The sequence below is a fragment of the Tripterygium wilfordii genome, chromosome 13 (assembly GCF_013401445.1).
Source record: "Tripterygium wilfordii isolate XIE 37 chromosome 13, ASM1340144v1, whole genome shotgun sequence".
Lineage (NCBI taxonomy): Eukaryota > Viridiplantae > Streptophyta > Magnoliopsida > Celastrales > Celastraceae > Tripterygium > Tripterygium wilfordii.
In genome coordinates, this window is record NC_052244.1 from 15,730,077 (window position 1) to 15,750,502 (window position 20,426).

Genomic DNA, 20,426 nt, shown 5'->3' on the forward strand with positions numbered 1-20,426 from the left:
CTAAAAGTTTCGCCCGCGATTTATAAATTGTAAGGCCAAAGGGTCTTTTTCATAAACTATTCAGTTCTTTGTTCTTAAAATGCATCAAATATCATAGACGAGGTTTCCAGCAATTTAACACACTGACATGAAGAATTCTTCAACTTTCCAAACAATAAGTCACTAAGCACAAGACTTATAAGGATTACAAACGAGAGTTCATCAAAGCAGTTCCTCGTTTAACGTACTTGGTAAACCACTCCAACATGTCTCGATGTGCCTCCTCTGCAGACTTCACAGCGTTTTGATCTTCAACGTCGTACCTCACAGTCCAACCATGTGCGGTACTGGGAAATATCTTCAAGTAGACATCAACCTGTAAAAATCACATTAGCAATGGGTATCATTTTGTACTTCTTAAACATTTCCAAATTGCAAAATCATAATCGTACGTAAAACCCCAATGGATACATGACCCTAGTTAATTTTAAGCTGAAAGGCTAAGACAGCACTAAATCACTTTGAAGAGACACTATCAGGGGAAAATAATAAATGAATCTTTCCTACCTTAGCAGCTAAGACCTCTTCAAACTGTTTTAAGAGCACCGGTGGAGAATACCGATCAATCTCGGCTCCAAGTACAGCCATGGGAACCTCAACACCTGTAATTGAATTGAATTGCTTCTGAGTGTAATTGAATATGCTTTCTTATCTTATCTTTTCTTTTTTAACAGTAGAAGAAATTGCTTTCTTGTCTTTGATTGTGAAGGATGACAACAGAGAGAGCCCACTTTTCAATAAAATGTATTTAAAATCCCAAACATGTTTTTTTTTGAAACAGTACTGGAATTCATACCCTTGATATCATCCACAGCAACTAATGACGGATGTAACAGCACAGCTGCTTGGATAAAATGAGGCTTTGCTAATTGAACCACTACCTTGGCTGAGAAGAAACCAATATATCATATTAGCCAATAAAGTAGCGAAATTGCTACATCAGTAAAAGCGAAAATGCATGAATTCCATATCTATGCAGCTGAAAATTTATGATTCTGTGCAGAAACTTCGTAAACATGCATAAACTAAGAATCTAAGATAATGGAATGGAACCAATAGAAACTTGGAGGATAAAATCATTGAGGTGCATCTCACCTCCCCAACAAAACCCTGCAGCACCAATTGCAGAAACACCCTTCCTTCTTAATGCTTCTATAACTGGCTTTGCATCTTCAAATCCCTTACCCTAGAAAGAAAATGGTATGAGTTGGCATTAATGCATGATCTTCCATCCAAATCTTTTAATAAAACAAAATGCATAAACAAACAAATTCAGTCATGTATCACAAGCCAAGAAGCAACCACTCCATGATCTGTTATCCAAACTGGTAGTGGCTTCTCAACGTTATCAGGATTATATGGATCTCCATAAAAGAAGTCAGGAACCACCACATAAAATCCAGCAGCCGCAATCTTGTCTGCAAGCTTCCTTTACAGCAGAAAGAGCTTGCATTAGCTCCCACAGAAGGTACACTAAATCACTAATATGAATATATAGTAAAAACTCCAAATAACTACTAAAGAATCAAGTAAACCAATATCATAAATTCTTATCCCAATACTAATTATCGGATAATCGCAAAGATATATAGACATGGATACGTTGGTGCAACCGCCATGAATATGTGAATTTGCTATTCATCTTCTATCATATACATGTTGACAGTTCAACAAACTACAGTACTTTACTTAAATAGCACTGAAATTTTTGAAAGGAGGAAAATTAACCAAAACTTACGGTCAAATCTATGTCATCATGCCCAAATTTTATGTGCAGGTAGAGCAGGGCATGCTCAGAAGTCAGAACATTTAAAGAACATAATTCTAACATAACCATAAATCAATCTATTAAAAGGAACAATTCCAAAAGGGTATAAGACATACCTTAAGTTTGGAGCTTCATATCCTATTTGAAAGAAGAAAAAATGAAGAAAGAAATATTAGAAGCTCTTGTTAACAATGATAAAAGGCAAGCCAATACTTGTTAAACATTGGTAAAGGTAAATAGGCTCAATAAAAGAGTCAAATAAAGACAGTCCTTCCATTTATAGGGGGAAAACCAATTTACATCTTTGGAAAGCACAATCTCAGAAACTTATACGTTGATAACAAAAACACTGGTGCCAGAGCAAATTGGAGAAAATTTTTGTTAGTTGATCATCATAGGTCATAGACAAGAGATTAAGAAAGGAAAATGAATAGCTTTACCATAAATATCAGAGACAAGAAGAAGAGCGGGGCTGGAGTAAGCAGGACCAGTGACATAAGTGTTGAGGCCTCCAAATTTCTCAAAATGCCCTGCACCACTGCTTGGGTTAAGTTTTGGAGGGTTTGAACAGCACTGAGCCCCCAACATTCTTCTTTCCTTGCCTCAATCGAACCCAATAAAAAAGACAAACTCACACTCAGTGGTTCCTTAGAAAATGCAGACTATAAATTGTCATGGATGCATCTAGATGCTATAAGTAACGTATCTAGCTATCCGTCATATAAAACAACAGTTTTCACCTGATAAAATTCCATTTTCATATATCCTGTCAACTGTCAAGCAATTAATCAAGTTGTTCAATGCGTACCACATGTACTTGTAAAGTAGTATATAAACAAAATGCTTGGTCTAATTGGATACTTCAGAAAATTACGTTTGTAATAATTTATTGATTGACGTAAGATTTAGGATTGGAATAATGTAGTTCAAAAATATAGACAAACTTGTGATGGCAATTGACATCTACATGAAATAAAATCTAAATCACCCACATAAGGCATGTACTTTGACTGCACCTCTGAACTCCAAAAACCTGAGAGGGTCAGCCTTTCCCAATGTGGGGTACTGGGGTTAATCGTCACAGGTCCTTCACAGTGCCTGCAAATGCCACAAGAAGAGAGTCAAAGATTCAAACTTTATGCCCTAAATTTCTCAAATCACGTGTGGATGTAGAGAAACAGGGTTTTGCATAATGGATACAGACTACAGAGGGATTCACAAGCTATTGCCCAAGTCAGAAGAGTCAAAGAAGAGCTAACACAGAAGAGTCAAAGAAGAGCTAACACTTGAAATGCATGGGAGAAAAAAGTGAATCAAACCTTAATCAGGCGGAATCAAGGCAGGCCCTCCAATTGGGTTCGTTAAAATAAACTTCGATGTGGCGCCAAAGGATTGAATCGCAGACGAGCAAGCTTGAAGAAGAAACGTTTTGGAAGGGAATTGGAGATTGTCCATCGCTGCCATCAAGAATCGCGTTGCATGGAAAAATTCGCCACGAAAGGCCCATGGGCCCAAGGTAGAAAGTTGAGCATGGTTAGGCCCATGGGCTTTTAATGATGTGGGCTCCCCATAAGTGCACAAGTCTTGATCTATGGGCCTCTGAGTAGGTGAACCCAACCCAAAAGGCTGAGACAATAGACTGATCTGATCCACTAAATAACAAATTTTTTTTATAACGTGAAAACTCATTTTCTGTCCACCAACAACTAATTAGTAAACCCTAGATAATATGGAAGATTCTGCAACCCTCATGGATTAGTTGAGGCCCGAGCTGAGACCTAGTATGAGAAGATATATAATGCAACATGTTATGCTGAGTTGAGCAAGGGTCCATCTCGTAAATTGTGAATTAAAACACCCACGGGATTTGAATTCACGACATTCTGCTTGGACTAAAAGTTACCATGGTCAAATTCATCACCTCAACCATCGACACGTTATTAGTTTGAAAAATGAAAACTTCTTATAAAAGTAAGCCCCAAACTTAGTATCTATATTCACTTAACATTATCCATTACTCTTAATCGTCATCATTATCCGAGCTTTTATTCTGAACTTATTGATATAACCCAGTTTGGAGTTTAGCTTGGATAATGATCATGAAGATTAATATTAATGGATCATGTTAAGGGAAAACTTACCACTATAACAAGTTTTCATTTTTCAATGAAAAGATTACTGTATAAATGAATCATACATTCATTCTTCTACCAAAATTTCCAAAGATTCATATATCAAATATTATGCATCCAAGCAAAACATAACAAAACAATAAATGATAAAAACATTGTTCATCTATAAATTAACACACTTGATCTAATCACAAATTCACAGTAAACTTAGAAATGGGTACTTCAACAAGATCATGTTCAGTGATGATCATAGTTCTGTCAATCATGCTGTGCATCAGCATGTGTGATGCATTTCCATGGTGGCCATTTAACAGAACAAAAGTGTATATCTACAATTACATTGGGAAGAATGCAAGCCTTCTGGTTCATTGCAGATCTGTAGACGATGATCTTGACGAGCACTGGCTTTCTCCAGATCCAACGCAGGGTTGTATGATTAAGTTTTATCCAATGGCTTTTGGTAACACACTGTTCTTCTGTGGGTTTACATGGCCTGGTCAGTTCAAATGGTTCGATATCTACAAGACCAAGGCCATAGGTCTTTGACTTGCTCTTGTAAATGTTTAGGGTCCGATCCGTCTTTCCCATGATAGCCTCTTTCTCGTGTTTTTTTTTCCTTCTAAGATGGGCAACCAAAAGTGTTTTTGGATTGCTTTACGAAAAATGAAAACAAAAAATATATGAAAAACAAGCATAACAAACATGCAATAATCCTTACACTAGACTTGGCATTTAAAATCATTTTGTAATGACCAAAAATCGTTACCTTATTTAACGGTGATTATAATGTAACCCACAAGTATGAATACGATAAACGACGTCTTCTCTAGGCGCTCTCATGCTTTGTCGTGATGCCTAGAGGACAACAAAAGTACCCGTAGACTATCAACACTAAAATAATGCCCTTTATCCTTGGGCGAAACACAAGGCAAGTACTTATCTTACCAATCATATCTTCCCTTATCATATCAAGGGAAGCATAGGAAAACAGGCTCATGCTTATCCAAAAAATGAACACCTTTTGCAACCAACATTTCTCCCTAAATATAGAACCCGCCTCCATATTGTCACATCCACCGGCTAAATATAGTATACTCTATCTAACGGAAACCTGTGCCGAGATAATGGACACGAATGCCTCAACCCAATTTGTAGAGGCGTAAAATGGGCTGAGCTTGCCTGCGAACCTCAAATCCTAAGGTCCTGGCATGCGTAGGGCTCAAGGGCCGAGCCGAACGAGCCCATTCTTTTTTAATAAAAGTTTGAAGAAAAATGTGTTGTTATAACTGATAAGGGGTTGAACCATGTATAAAATGAAGAGCCTAACCACAATGCCACAATTTCATTAGTGATGTTTATTCACCAATGGTTAAAATTGGCATGGATATTGTTAAGGGGCTTTATGCTTATCTTCTACAATAGTTAAAATTGGAACATTAAATTTCCATTACAAGTAGGTGAACCCAACCCAAAATGCTAAGACAATGGACTGATTTGATCCACTAAGTAACCAATTCTCCCACCCAGTTTGGAATAAAGCTTGATCATTATCCAAAGATTAAGAATAATGCTTGAGACCCCTAAAATATCACCCCCAAAGGACCCCCAAAATATCACCCCCAAAAGATTAATGGATAATGTTAAGGGAATATACATAACAAGTTTGGAGCTTACCCTTGTAAGAATTAAGAAGTTTTTCATTTTCAATGAAAGGATTACTAGAAAAGGAATATGCATCCACTGTTACACCAAAACTTTCATGATTTGGAATCAAGCTTGGAGAATGATGATGATTAAGATTCATGGATAACGTTAAGGGAATGTACATAACAAGTAAGAAGTTTCCATTTTTCAATGAAAGGATTACTAGAGAGGAAATATACATTCACCGTTATCCGATAAAGAAATAATGTCGGGCTTGGGTAGGGCTCGGGTTGGGCCAAAATTGGCATGAGGTGTCGGGCTTCGGGTCGTGCCCGACCCAACAAATGGAGCCCATGCCCGCCCAAGGGGTCTGGCCGGGCTCGGACCTAGGCCCGCGGGCCAAATGGTGACCCCTACTCTTGTGTTACGTATTTGTCATGGATTTGAATGTTATCAGATTATTTTATTAAAATTGTTAACAATTGTTATATATATATATATGTCTTGTTGTGTGTGTATATATATGCATATGTATCTATATTTTTAAAATTTTGATACATGATAGTCGTAACAATAAAAAAATAACATAATCTCACTTTTTTCTAGTTTGGTTCATTACAAATTTACAATAATAACAAACAAGAGTAATGGTATTACACTAGTAATGTATAGTCGTAACAAACAAGAGTAATGAATACTTGGGTAAATACCCTTCTTTACCAAACAAGGGTAACACTTATTCTCCATAATTATTATTACCCTTGTAACATTTACATAGATAACAAATTATACCCCTAAATTCTTACCCCCATACCAAACGCACCCTAAATTTCCATAACAAGTAGGTGAACCCAACCCCAAATGCTGAGACAAATGGACTGATTTGATCCACTAAGTAACCAATTCTCCAACCCAGTTTGGAATAAAGCTTGATCATTATCCAAAGATTAATGGATAATGTCAAGGGAATATACATAACAAGTTTGAAGCCTACTAGAAAAGGAATATACATCCACTGTTATAACAAAGCTTGATCATTACCCTTGTAAGAATTAAGAAGTTTCCATTTTCAATGAAAGGATTACTAGAAAAGGAATATACATCCACTGTTATAACAAAACTTTCATGATTTGGAATAAAGCTTGGAGAATGACGATGATTAAGATTCATGGATAATGTTAAGGGAATGTACATAACAAGCAAGAAGTTTCCATTTTTCAATGAAAGGATTACTAGAGAGGAAATATACATTCACTGCTATACCAAAACTTTCAAGATTAATATACAGATATGCATCCAAGCAAAATATAACAAGATAATAAATTTTGATTCTATAAATTAACAGAGCAGAACAATTGATCTAAAATCACAATTTCACAAGTAAACTTAGAGATGGGTTCTTCAACAAGATCATGTTCAGTGATGATAGTTCTGTCAATGATGCTCTGCATCAGTATGTGTGATGCATTTCAATGGTGGCCATTTGACAAAACAAATGTGTATATCTACAATCACATTGGAAACAATTATGGCCTTTTTGTTCATTGCAAATCTGGGGAAGATGATCTTGGGGAGCACTGGGTTTCTCCAGATCCAACGCAGGGGTTCCAATGATCATTATTGGTGGCACAGATTTCTATTGTAGCTTTAAATGGCCAGGTCAGATTAAATGGTTTGATATATACAAAACTAAAAGGGATGGTAAGATGTGCCATACTAATTGTGTGTGGCATATACTTCCTACAGGTCCATGCTTGTTTTTAGATTTTAATAGGTCTGTGTGTTACCCATGGAATCCATGATGGCATGTTATTTGCTCTAAATCATGTATCCACGACTGTAATAAAATAATATCCAATAAAGTGCAAGGCCAGAGGTCTGTGACTTGCTCTTTTTTTGTTTACTCTGATTCCCGTGTTTATATTTTTCCAGTATTTTCAGTTTTCTAAGTGATTTCCTGTTTTCTAAAATGGGTAACCAAAACGTGTTTTCGGGGTTGTTTTCTGTTTTTCAGTAAATGAAAACAGAAAATGCAGGGAAAACAAGCATACCAAACAGACCCTTATTTTCCTAATAGGATACTTTGGGTCTCAATTTCCATAAATTTGCAACATGAACTTTTGCATAAATGGGATCAGTTCTGAGGAGTGTATGTGTGTGTGACTAGTCACTTTATTACATCCATCCCATTAGTTCAGCAAAACAGAAAATAACAAGAGCCATGTGTCTGAGGAGTTGAGAGGTTATGATCCTAACCTCACTTTACATACTTGGCAAACCAGTCCAACATATTTTGATGAGCCTCTTCTGCGCTCTTCACTTCTTCTTCATTATCACTGTTGTACCTCACTGTCCAGCCGTGTGCGGCTTTGAAGAATATCTTTACGTAGCTATCGACCTGTTAAAAAACCGAAGAAGACCATATGATTCTCAAAAACACAACACAAACCACAAAGAATCATGGCTATTAAAATTCTAAAATTTTCGATGACAATGAAGGCTACAACAACAATAACTGACCTTAGTGATGATAATAATGACAACTACGGTATGGTTAGTTTCAATGCTTACCCAGTTCCTCTATGATCCAAATACCAATTATCTTCATATAGCGAAATTGAAAGCAGTATGTTAAAAGTAGCCACATACAAGCAGAGTAATCCTTACCCCGGACTTGGCATTTAAGATCACTTCAAACTTCCTTAATAGTTCAGGTGGCCAACGCTCGTCAAACTCAGCTCCAAGTATGGCCATGGGAACCTCAACCCCTGAAGGTAATTCACAACAATAAGTCATTAAAACCGATCCTTGGATCGTGCAAGAGCTTCTAATATTTCATTCCATCAGATTCTACAGCCTACAGGCACACCCTCCACAAAAAGAGAGAGCAATAAATCTCTGAGGATTGCAGTACATGGAACTTTCAGGAAGACGTATGCTAGCAATATTGGGCAATAGAATCATTTGACACCACAAAACACTGTCAGTTCTTTGATCACAACAGATAAAGGAGGAAAAAAAAGGAGTCGGGCACTTTTCTAGTAGTTATTTCATCTTTGAGGTGGTAATATAGGGATTTTCCGTTAGATTACTTGAAAACTGACAATGCAAACTAATAAAGTAGAACTAGCAACAGAGAGCTATCGCTTCTCACCCTTGATATCATCTTCATCAACAAATGAAGGATGTAACAGCACAGCAGCTTGGATGAGCTGAGTTTTTGCTAAGTCAACCACTACCTTGGCTGAGAAGGAAAGGAAAGATAATTAAGTCAAATTAACAATGAACTGTAACATAATGATTTCTAAATTCAGCTTGAATCTTTTTGAAAAATTTTATGTATGATCTGCAAAAGTGTCCTAAACATGCAAAAATTATGTTATGTATCTACCAAAAACATTTGGGAAGGAGAAGCACAAATTTATATATCTCACCTCCCCAACAAAAACCGGCAGCCCCAATTGCCGATATACCTTTACCCTTTAAAGCTTCAATAAGAGGTTTTGTCTCTTCAAATGCCTTAACCTGAAAGGAAATTGGTATCATTTAGCAAATGTGATAACTTTTATCTACACGACAATGCATAACGGCTTCAACAAAACCAACATTTTGAACATTGATAGGGAAGTGCATTGCATCCAAGCAGTTCAAAATCACAAGATTAAAAGAAACGCTCAAGCATATAATGATATAACACACTTATGCACAAATGCGCTTGTGGGTAGAAAGGTAAACAACTCTTGCGCACAAAGCTCCGGCAGACCTTACCCTCCAGTCCTCCACATATGATTAGAGAAGTCTTTGAGGAAATTAATTCAAGTATCATATAGTGGCCATCATAACAACATTAAATATACAAAAAGTTTTAAAAGCACAAATAGAAATACAGTCATGCATCAGAAACCAAGAACAAACCGTGCTGTGATCTTTAATCCAATCTTGCCATGGCCTCTGAGTATTTTCAAGCACCAGCGGATCTCCATGAAAGTAGTCAGGAACCAAAACATAGAATCCAGCAGCTGCAACCTTGTCTGCAAGCTTCCTTTACGGTAACCAAAAAAAATCCCATATTAGGTCCCAGGAGAAGGTGCGGAAATACTAATAGAGCAACTACTTATTAACTGCCAAGCTGTTCAAAAAGAACCATAATATCAATAGCTCTAAGCATAGAACAAGACAAATATGCGGATGGGAGAGCTATCGATCTGAAATATGCTAGTAATATGTGTTACTGACTACATATCCAATCCACAGCTCAATGATCGAACGAAAAAGAAGTTGAAACAAACTTAAATACTCCCCAATCCACTATCACTACATCAATTGTACATATTGATCATGACAGCACACGATGATCATCAATTACAATACGAAAATATAAAAGATTAAAAAAGATTGTATTAACAACATAGAGTATAACTACTTTAATGAAGATGCCAATAAAAAAGTTTTGAATTCTGGAAAATAAATGATCAGATATAGAAAGATAGAGGTATAAAGAAAACATAATTTCATAGATGTTCCAGCGGAAGACTAAAGAAGTAGATTATACTATTGAAAGTTTGAAACTGAAAACCCATTAGCTGGCAAGAGAAAAATTGGGAGAATATGATTAATACCTCAATTTCGGAGCTTCATATCCTGCAGAGGTAGAAAGGAGAACCGGAATCCGTCATGATTAAAACATCAAAGAAAGTAGAAACCCCAGATACAGAGAAAACCCATATCACAGCCAAAAAAAAAACCAAAATAAATATATGAAGAGCTTCTTTACCAAACACATCGGCGACAAGAATAACGGCAAGCTTGGAGTCAACAGAACCGTTGACATACGAGTCGAGACCTCCGAGCTTCTCAACATGCCCAGCTCCACTGGTTGGGTTTACTGCTGGTGGGTTTGAACAACACTGAGACCCTGACATCGTCTTCTTTCCCTCTTTTGAACAATCAACACAAACACACAGAGAAAGCGTAGTCCATAATCTATAAATATATGGAGTTGAACCGTTGACGCTGTTCTACGAAATCGGGTCTTCGGGTTCAATCGGGATTGGCTCAGCCCAATTACTAATGTCAGGCCCAATTATTTCCATATACTTGGCCCAATTGATCACAAAAGCCCATTTCAGTTCAACCATAACTGCTATTTGTGACTGTCATTGAGAGTGATATTTACGCTAACAACAACAATTATAAATACAAGAAGCCAATCCGCCCTCTTATCAAAGGGGTTTTTGAAAGGTTTCTGTCTCTTTCTTTCTTCACAAGCAGAGACCACGACACTGGTTTGTAGGAATACATAGAAGAAAGAGAGAAGAAAGGGAGGTAAAGATGGGGTCTTTGACGAATGGGGTAGGGAGAGGAAGAGAGGGAGAGGAAGAGGTAGAGCCAATACTGAAAGAGCAAAACCAGAGGTTTTGTATGTTCCCAATTCGATACAATCAACTCTGGGAGATGTACAAGAAGGCCGAGGCCAGTTTTTGGACCGGTAGTTACCTCTTCTTCTTCTTTTTTTCCTTTTTAAAGTCCTTTAACCGTTTATCTCTGTATTGTTCTTTCCCTACGATATTCGGTTGTGTTTCTTGTTTTGATTTATTTCACGATTCTTATGATTTGTCTTTAGTTGAAGTATCTTATGGCTTTGTTTAGGTGAGATTCGAATAGGGTATATTTTTTTTTTCTGGCTTTTGATTTTCTTTTCTAAGAATCAATGGTGAATTAACGGTGTGAGCAGTTTTTTGTTTGGGTTGTGTCACTTACTTCATTGTTTTAATTGTATATGCGGGGGGTTCTTTTTCCCTTTCTTCATATTGGAATTTGAAGGAATGTAAATTCTATATCTTTTTGATGTAACTCAAAATTTACTTTTATTTTGCGGTTATGGACAACCCTCATTTTTTTCTGCTCATCATAGTACACTTCATATTTTTTTCCTAAACCTGAACTATGTGATGACAGCGTGAAAGTTGGTAGGGGATTGAGTTTGGTAATTTGGAACTATTATATCTACAGTACTTATGTTGTGATTTATGGGTGATTTTTATTGTCTTCCATGAGAGTTTCGGGTGTTTATCAATCCGTGTGAGATCTAAACAAAGTCAACTGTGTCTGCAAAATGAATTTCTTCCATAGTTTTTTTGAACTCTGGCATGCAATGGTTATTTGAAACTTGTTATCCTGTGCTGATAGCCTGGTACTTTGTAAATCTGGGCAATTAATAGTACTTTTTGAGCCTTACAATTAATATAAAGAAATTTGAGATATTGTAGCAATATGTTGTATTGCAAGCGCACTTATTTTTTCTTTGGTTTATTAATTCTGGCATTTAGTTTGTAGCACTTTTCTATTGTTCAATTGTATATGTCTCCACACAATTTTAATAGCTTCTTCATGGCTTATAGCTGAGGAGGTTGATCTCTCCCTTGACGTGCAACATTGGGAGACTCTCACTGCCTCGGAGAAGCACTTCATAAGCCATGTGTTGGCATTTTTCGCTGCATCTGATGGCATTGTATTGGAAAACTTGGCTGCACGATTTATAAACGATGTTCAAATTCCAGAGGTAACTTCTTTGATAAGCTTCTCACTTGGATTTTTCATCTTTAGGTTTGTTCAAATTTTTGATATATTTAACTTATATTTACCTTAAATATTGTTAATGTCAACCTGTACCTTAGTCATGGGCTTTTGAAATACTCAACGCTGCTTCTGACTATTTGAGATGGTTTTCTGTTCTTCTAAGTTGATTCATCCGTGAAAGTTATTTCTCAGAGAAGTTCTTGCTTGCTGAATTTTTTACGTATTACTGCTTGTCTTGGATCTTGAAAATGTGGTACAGACGAAAGGTTCCTGATAACAGGTTCTTTTTGTGAGTACTTCAAGTCTTCAACATTTATACCAGTACTGTTCCTGGAAAAATTCAATCTATAAAGAATAATGCTTGAGACCCCCAAAAAGTGATCCCCAAAAGACCCCCATTTAATGTGGAGTGTTGGATGTGAAGTGGGTCCGACATGTGTGTTTTTAATCAATGGCTATTTTAATGCCACAGATTTGGGGGACTTTTGGGGGTCTCTAGCATTGTCCATCTGTAAAAGACGTTGTTGAATGAGTGTAGTTTCTCTGTACATTTTGTTATGGTAGAGATTGCATGGTTCCTACAAATCAACGGTTGTTTTTTCCTCGATTGGATTATCTAAAATTTAGTCTCCTAATTTCTCAGGCCCGTGCATTTTATGGATTTCAACTTGCAATGGAGAATATTCATTCTGGTAGAGCTATTTTGAGCGATCTTGGTAGATTCTTCCATTCTATAATGCATAATGAGATACCTAATTAAGGATGTTGTTACTGCTTGTTATCAGAGATGTACAGCTTGCTCTTGGAGACGTATATTAAGGACTCGAAAGAGAAGGATAGATTGTTCAATGCTATTGAAAACATTCCTTGTGTTACGAAGAAGGCCAAATGGGCGATGGAATGGATAAAGAGGTACAACTACATCCTTGTTTTGCACTTTCAAAATTATACATAATTTTTTTTCAGAAAGTGCTTTGTACCTTCATACAAACAAAGTTTGGATGGAGATGATGTCCACCCTCGGTTGGGAATAAGGTGTGGAAGGGAAAAGGTTATTTAAGATTTGACAATAACATGCATCGAAGCTTTTCCCCCCTCTAAACCTTCCATTCACATTCTTATTTACAAGGATTAGACTGATATCATCATGAGGTAGACTTGAAAGTTGAGTGAACGTGGGTGCTCCCGCTTTGACATATTCTAATGGCTCAACTGTGCAGTTCGACTTCATTTGCAGAGAGACTTGTTGCTTTTGCCTGCGTTGAAGGAATCTTTTTCTCAGGAAGGTAGTCTTCTTTACATATTGTGCATGCAGGCTCTTATGTGTCATTTGATAGGGGCAGTGTTGAATGTTGCGCTTCTTCCACAGCAGTTTCAAGATTAATATTTTTGATACTAATTTATTTCTGTGGGTTATCTGTTTCTGATTTTCAGCTTCTGTGCCATTTTCTGGCTTAAGAAGAGGGGATTGATGCCAGGTTTGACATTCTCGAATGAGCTGATATCTCGAGACGAGGGTCTCCATTGCGACTTTGCTTGCCTTTTGTACAGGTGAATATTTCTCTTCATCTTTTGGTTTCTATTTTGAAAGTGTTCGATTATTACCTCTGACAATTAGATAGGATTATAAGGCAATATCTTCATGCGATGTTGCTTTATTTCCTTACCTTTTTATTGAATCTTATGCTTCCCCCCCTTAAATTTTGCGATCACATAAAACATAACAAACTTGTATTTATTATGGTTTCTTAAAGCTTGTTAAGGAAGCAACTTCATTGGCAAAAGGTTCACTGTATTGTTCGTGAGGCTGTTGAAATTGAGACAGAATTCGTGTGTGACGCCCTTCCATGTGCTTTGATTGGAATGAACTCAACACTCATGAGCCAGTACATAAAGTTTGTTGCTGATCGTCTCTTGGTATATCCACATTGACATGCCTTGTTCTTGATTATCTTGGTTGGAAGAACAACTTAAAATTTGCATTTTGTTTTTTGGTTACTGGTTTCAGGTTGTTCTAGGTTACCAGAAGATGTACAGTGTGGAAAATCCATTTGATTGGATGGAATTTATATCTTTGCAGTAAGTAATTGGTTTTCTGTTTGGGAACTTGCTAAGGAGGGAATAAGAACACGAACTTTTCCAAAATGTCCCAATAATCTAACATTTTAAACCCCCGGATAGGAACAACTCCTTACTGGTGATCCATGAAATATTGGTCAATAACTGTTTGTAGCAAATGCAGGATTCTGGACTGTTTTGATGTTTTCAGCCTGTAAGTATTGATGTCGGAAAGTTGTTGAGTTTGACCTGGTGGAAGTAATTGGAGTGATGGGTTAACTCATCCACAACATCATGCAGATGTGAATTGAATCACATTCTAAAAAGAGCAATGAGTCAAATATTATGCTTGAATTTTCTTTTTAACAAAATATTATAAATTTTGCAGGGGAAAAGCAAACTTCTTTGAGAGGAGGGTTGGTGACTATCAGAAGGCATCTGTTATGTCAAGCCTTCAAAACAGTGGAAAAGACTATGTCTTCAAGCTGGACGAGGACTTTTAAGGACCAATATGTTACACCACTCTAGTCTCAACTATCAAGGAAAGGCCGGACGCAGGCACTAAAATTTTGGTTGGTGATAATTACCTTACAATCTAATCCATTCGCAAGCAATTCAAACTTTACAATGCAGCAAAGTTATGGTACAAGCTAGTAAGTTGATTATATCTTTATCAGTTTATCTATGTTAGGCCGTCATTGCAGTTGTCATAGAAGCAATCATATTCATGAGCATAGAATGAAATCGTATCTTCAAATTTGGCGCTCGTCTTAATCAGAAAGGCACCATGTATCTGCATTCTCTTATATTCTATTTAGTTGGAATGTCTATCCCATCAACTTGTTTGAACTTTACATTTGCTTCTCATTCCGCTATCCATTCCTCAAATAACATTTGTTTTGCAATCATAGCATAGGATTTATACAGATATAGTTGTGTGTGTGTCAATTGCTCACATCTACCATTCTTTGGCGTAACGGAGTGCATACCATATGCTGCTACTTAGTTTATCAAACTATTGTGGACAGGTTAGTTGTCAGAAGATTGTAACAAATCGCATGTTAGTCGCACATTTGGTTGGCACTGCTGCTGTTTTAGTTGATCTTGATTGATACCAACTGCTGCTGTCCTGGAGTAGTGTGAGTGTGTGAATGCAGCAGCACACATTTGCTTTGTGATTACAATCACTCATGCATAGTTTCATCCCTTTTGTTGCCATCAAATGGTGGAACAGGAGATTTGAGTGAGTCCCATTTTGGTCTTTGTGTTTTTCCTTGTGCATTAATGAGCCTGGTGGTATGTCATTGTTAGTGGCGAAGGTTGCTGAACCCCCAACACACCGGACCTGCTCATCCATCCTAAACACCACACCACTACTATCAATGCTAGTACTTGGTCAAATGTTTGTTGTAGGCATAATAAATCTTGTGACGTCTTTACATCTCGACTCTTCACCTCCTCCACGTGTTGTGAGTGCCTTAGGGACAAGTCCTTTTACTAGTGGCATAAATGTTTTTGGATACCCTTCCACCTTGTAGGAAATGATGACTGTGATTAGATTGAGACACATGTATCTCGCTTTTTTCAAGAAGATTCGAGCCCTTTATTTAGGATTCTTTTGGCTCGATTGCTCTGGGATACAACAATCTGAGTTAGTCGTATGGCTAACTTAAACTCACACACGGATAGTTTGTCAAAACCCCATAAAGACCAATTATCTGTTTCCAAAGTATGTGCAGAGAGAGGAGAGCTACTCGTTGAAAACACACTCCATCACCCTCCTCCCTTCGAATATTCAAACTTATCCCATTGAAGTATTGCCAAAAAATGACTGTGGCCAGCCGGCTTAAGATTTTGAGTTTGGTGAGAAGGTTCCAAATGCTATGACCTCATATCATGGCCCAACAGCACCATTGAAGGCATAAAAAAACAATAGCAACAAGGCCAACCCCTAGATCCTTGAATCATTGGTCTATAAGACTATTAACTTTGTGCACCGGCTTTCGACTGCTCCTTTGCAACAGGTAAACCAGTTTATCAAAAGCATGGAGCAAGTTTTGGGGTAATACAATGCCTATCATTTTACCTCTTCCTCATCAAACATCCATCTGGTTCAAATCCATAAATCAGATAAAATGTGCGAAGGGAGGAGGCTCTCTCTAAGCCAAAGATTAAAATTCAGTTGGCCGGCTGAAAAAGGGGAGCAACAAAAAAATCGGCAGAAACACAATATTAACCATAGAAGATAAAACTTTCAACAAGGGGAACCATATATTTATTCTTGTTCCCCATGAATTTGGTATATCCTTCAGTAAATCAAAGATGACTGTCCACTGAAATTCTGTATATCATCCCTGAACGAAAACAATATACATTATCCCTAGGGGGTGCAGATATGGAGCTACTTCTTTCAGAGATGTTGCCGCTGGATGGTAGGGATTTGGTAAATCGTTCTGATCAAGAATCTTCAGCATTTTAGATGTTTTTGTCCGATATCTAAAACTAGACTGTAAAAGATAAAATGTAAATGAGCAGAAATATATTAAATGTTGTCCGACAACAAAATCATCATGAAGAATCAGCGATGATCACTGCCCCCGTTAAGAGCCCTGCAAGAACCAGAAGATAAGGTTAGTATCACATTCACACCAACATCTTGACTTGCAACCCACCCATGGGATATATATTATTGTAATCACCAAAGGCAGCATATGCACACTATAAGCTGTAGAGACATCAGGCGCACAATAATAAAGGAAAAATGCAACCGTCTTGGCCTTTCCAATTTACTTTGTTTTTGGACAAAGCAGACTATCATTATCATTTCCTCCAATTGTCAAAGTGAATGCTTCTAGGTAAAATAGGAAATTTTCCTTAAGATCATTAGTTACAAGGTTCCCTTGATTGAAATCCGATATTTGTAGTCTACATACTGACAACCATTCTTAAAACCTAAGCATATGCATGAAGAGTGGGAGAAGAGATTTATCAAGTTCACCCTCTACCATAACTCCGTCTCTCATTAAGTTTCAGATAAAAGCAGAACCGTAGAATGAACATCTAAAGATAAACATCCAATCAAATGCTTTTTACATATCAAAATGCTAAGAGGTAGGAATATTTCTAGATATTAGATGTAAAATATCATCTTGAAGAAAACATAATCAACTAGATATTTTACAATCAATTTTCAACTAAATCAGTGTCAACAATATAACATATATTTTCTATAATACATATCACTCTACTTACAAAACCAAGAGAAAAATGAGGTAGAGATCTTCAAAGACAGAAAATATAGTTAAATTACTGTGTAAAGAAGAAACAGTGAAATGCAAAACTAACACTCAAAATGCTCCAAATTTAGTTGGGGTGGGGGATACCTTTTGACAATACAATGTCCACACTATCAGCTTGTTAAGAAGCTAAAAATAACTGATTTCCCCCCTACCACCGAATTAAAACTTGAGAAACATGTCTACATATTTAACAGCAGATGTTGATAGTTGACAGCCCAAGATAAAGGCTAAAAGGATTCGTAACTATGGGATTCTTTTGCTTTCACCTTGTTCTGCATGCAAAGGAAAACTACTAACCAAAGGAAGACATACAGCCTCTGTATGAGAGTGGCACAAGAAATCATACAAATTTAGCAGGTTGAGCAGGCAATGCAAATTTGAACCTTCCCAATATACACTCGACAGTGAGTCAAGTGCATCTTTAGAAATTAGAATCTCCTATGACATAAACTATAAGCCATTCAACACTTGCAGCCCGATAATCTATCCTAACCACATGCCTGTTACACAACCCAATGCATGAGCTACAGGTTCCTAGCACATCCAATATGAAGAGTTTCATTATTTATTTGGTGCAACATCAAAGCAAGAGATTTTTAAGACAGGACAACAAGAATTTACTTAGATAGAGTAAAAAAGGCAGCCAAACAAGCAAAAGACTGATTCATCTTCATCTTTCACACACCACTCCTACAGAAATAGATCAATCAGAAAATTTAACACACAAACTAACTACAACAAATAGAACAAAACTAACCATAGATGGCTTCAAACAAAACATAATAGTTAACAATCAAAACACTGCTGACATTCATATCAAAAAGAAAATGAATCTGAAGCAAAGTCCAAAGAAGAAATGCCAAAGCTTAGCAAGGCCCTGAAATGTAAGCTAATAGTATGCTCCCTGTCACTCAGTCAATCCATGATCTAAACCTTTTTGTCCAGCAAATGGCACTTGGATGCCCAGAGGTTTTGGCAATATAATGCAAAAAACTATGAACTTTTCTCTTTTACTTGCTTCAACAGCATTGCTAAAACACCTTGCAATTCAACTCAATCGGCATCTTACCTAATGAATGAGAACTAATGAACAGCTAACTCAAATTTGGATGCAATCAATAAATTCACAATTAGTATTTCTAAGAAAAATATAATTGTCCTCCAACTATAATAATCTGATCAGCAAAATCCATATAGCCACATGAAATCCATAATGCAAAAAACTATTAACTTTTCTCTTCCTCTTGCTTCTACAGGATTGCTAAAACACCTTGTAATTCAACTCACTCGGCATCTTACCTAATGAACGAGATAACTTATGAACAGCTAACTCAATTTTGGATGGCAGTCAATAAAATCACAATTGGTATTTCTAAGAAAAATATAATCGTCCTCCAGCTATGATTATCTGATCAGCAAAATCCATATAGCCACATGAAATCCATAATGCAAGCAGTTAGAGGCTTCTGATTTTCCCAGCTAAAATTGTCTTCTATCACATATATCTTAAGAGGATTTATAAAAATTTTCCGCAGTGTTAACTCATGGAAAATTGCTGATACCTAGGAAATTACTTGGGATACTAGCCATATGACGCTGCAAATAAATTACAGAGCAAGGAAAATTTCTGCCTAAGTTAGCACACAGGAACAGTTTTTGGATGATTCTTGTTTCCTAGAAAGCAATTTCTGAAAAACCTTGCGTGATATGGGATAAGCTAAGCTAGTTAGTGAAATCTCGGTCAATCAATCAAAAAGGGGGAAAAAGAGGAAGATCACCTTTTCTGCCGCCTACCGCGCTTGGGCCCCCAGCCCTCGAGCTTGTAAACAGGACACCCACACCGGGAGCGAAAGAGCAGGACAGCCCTGCCATTGGGTGGGGCCATCTTACGCAGCTCAGCCCTGAGACACTCATAGTCAGGATTAGACTCGCTGCCGCCCTTCCAGGGTAAAGCATCGATGTCCTTAGCGGATCTGATTGAGTCCTCGGTCTGTAACTGCAAGTCGAATTCAAGAGCCTTCTTCAGGCCCTTACATCCCGGCCGATTGCAGCGGCGTGAGCGCGGACCGCAGCAGAAGTCGAGGAGGAGGAGGAGTAAGAGGATGAAGAAGGCGAAGAACGCGAGAAGATAAGGAAGGGACAAAGAGAAGGAGAGAGTGGGGAGGTGAGGGGAAGATAGCGAGAGGAGGAGAGAGAGGGAGTGAAAGAGATAGGAGAAGTAGGAGGAAAGCAGGAATGTCCCGGAGAAAAGCACGACGATCAGGATCAGCAGGTCCAGCGTCGCCGACGGAGAGTGCCTACATAACGGAGAATGAGAGTGATGATTGGAGGCGGCACTCGTCGGGTTCGTGAGTTTTGATGGAGTCGAAGAGACCGAAGGCATTGTGGTCGTCTAGATTGTGGCGGTGGTGATGATGAAAAAGAGGTGATGGCGCGTGTTAGAGAGCGAGAGCTTAAATTAGGGACCCGCCTTCTATTTTCATTTTTTTGAAAAAAAAATATAAAAAAAAATTACAATTTTGGACCAAAATTTGTATTAATGCTGCAGATCTCCCAAATAAAACTCATATTCTAGGCAAAATCTGGTAATTGAAATAACTATTAATTACAAACACACGTATAGGCATGCCACACTGACATGTCTGACCGAGTTTCAAGTTAATTGACCATAAAATGATATCATATTTTGGGGTATGAAGCATTATTCTTTGTGGAGTATGCAATTAAGAATACTGATTGATCAGGTTGTCTGTCCAAGACCTTAAGGTCCAGGGTTCTATTCTCACTAGAGGGTTTAGGATTTGGATAGTTTTCCATCCGTTGTGGTGACCTTCATACCCTTCGGACATGGCTTAGCGTGTGTGATCTGTGGGTCTTTCAAAAAAAAAAAAACACTAATACGACAAC

General features: G+C 37.4%; 5 protein-coding genes across 9 annotated transcripts; 2 read left to right on the forward strand and 3 right to left on the reverse strand.

Moving 5' to 3' along the window:
* Positions 1-27: 27 nt before the first annotated feature.
* On the reverse strand, positions 28-3,286 carry LOC120012123 (endo-1,3;1,4-beta-D-glucanase-like). Of its 5 annotated transcripts, none has more exons than XM_038863403.1 (9): positions 3,127-3,286; positions 2,824-2,905; positions 2,248-2,404; positions 1,924-1,945; positions 1,342-1,468; positions 1,135-1,225; positions 836-925; positions 547-641; positions 28-355 (listed from the first exon to the last, which is right to left on the reverse strand). In XM_038863403.1, the coding sequence occupies exons 3-9, from the start codon at positions 2,393-2,395 to the stop codon at positions 185-187; spliced, it is 744 nt and encodes a 247-aa protein (XP_038719331.1). In that variant the 5' UTR covers positions 2,396-2,404; positions 2,824-2,905; positions 3,127-3,286; the 3' UTR covers positions 28-184. The 5 variants fall into 5 exon arrangements, with proteins under 5 accessions (XP_038719331.1, XP_038719332.1, XP_038719329.1 ...); XM_038863404.1 differs by having other exon boundaries at positions 2,248-2,409; XM_038863401.1 differs by having other exon boundaries at positions 2,248-2,399; positions 2,800-2,905.
* Positions 3,287-4,152: 866 nt separating this feature from the next.
* Positions 4,153-4,485, forward strand: LOC120012658 (S-protein homolog 29-like). Its single transcript, XM_038864097.1, has one exon. The coding sequence runs from the start codon at positions 4,153-4,155 to the stop codon at positions 4,483-4,485; it is 333 nt and encodes a 110-aa protein (XP_038720025.1).
* Positions 4,486-7,631: 3,146 nt separating this feature from the next.
* LOC120013505 (endo-1,3;1,4-beta-D-glucanase-like) lies at positions 7,632-10,543 on the reverse strand. Its single transcript, XM_038865339.1, has 7 exons — positions 10,358-10,543; positions 10,203-10,224; positions 9,499-9,625; positions 9,018-9,108; positions 8,738-8,827; positions 8,251-8,351; positions 7,632-7,981 (listed from the first exon to the last, which is right to left on the reverse strand). Exons 1-7 carry the CDS (start codon positions 10,503-10,505, stop codon positions 7,841-7,843), a joined length of 720 nt encoding a protein of 239 aa, XP_038721267.1. The 5' UTR covers positions 10,506-10,543; the 3' UTR covers positions 7,632-7,840.
* A 237-nt stretch (positions 10,544-10,780) lies between these two features.
* LOC120013504 (ribonucleoside-diphosphate reductase small chain A) lies at positions 10,781-15,074 on the forward strand. The gene is made up of 9 exons (XM_038865338.1): positions 10,781-11,071; positions 11,985-12,145; positions 12,806-12,854; positions 12,948-13,074; positions 13,383-13,448; positions 13,597-13,713; positions 13,917-14,079; positions 14,171-14,241; positions 14,609-15,074. Exons 1-9 carry the CDS (start codon positions 10,915-10,917, stop codon positions 14,721-14,723), a joined length of 1,026 nt encoding a protein of 341 aa, XP_038721266.1. The 5' UTR covers positions 10,781-10,914; the 3' UTR covers positions 14,724-15,074.
* A 1,363-nt stretch (positions 15,075-16,437) lies between these two features.
* LOC120012125 (uncharacterized protein At5g19025-like) lies at positions 16,438-19,955 on the reverse strand. The gene is made up of 2 exons (XM_038863405.1): positions 19,298-19,955; positions 16,438-16,829 (listed from the first exon to the last, which is right to left on the reverse strand). The coding sequence occupies exons 1-2, from the start codon at positions 19,900-19,902 to the stop codon at positions 16,799-16,801; spliced, it is 636 nt and encodes a 211-aa protein (XP_038719333.1). The 5' UTR covers positions 19,903-19,955; the 3' UTR covers positions 16,438-16,798.
* Between the last annotated feature and the right edge of the window lie 471 nt (positions 19,956-20,426).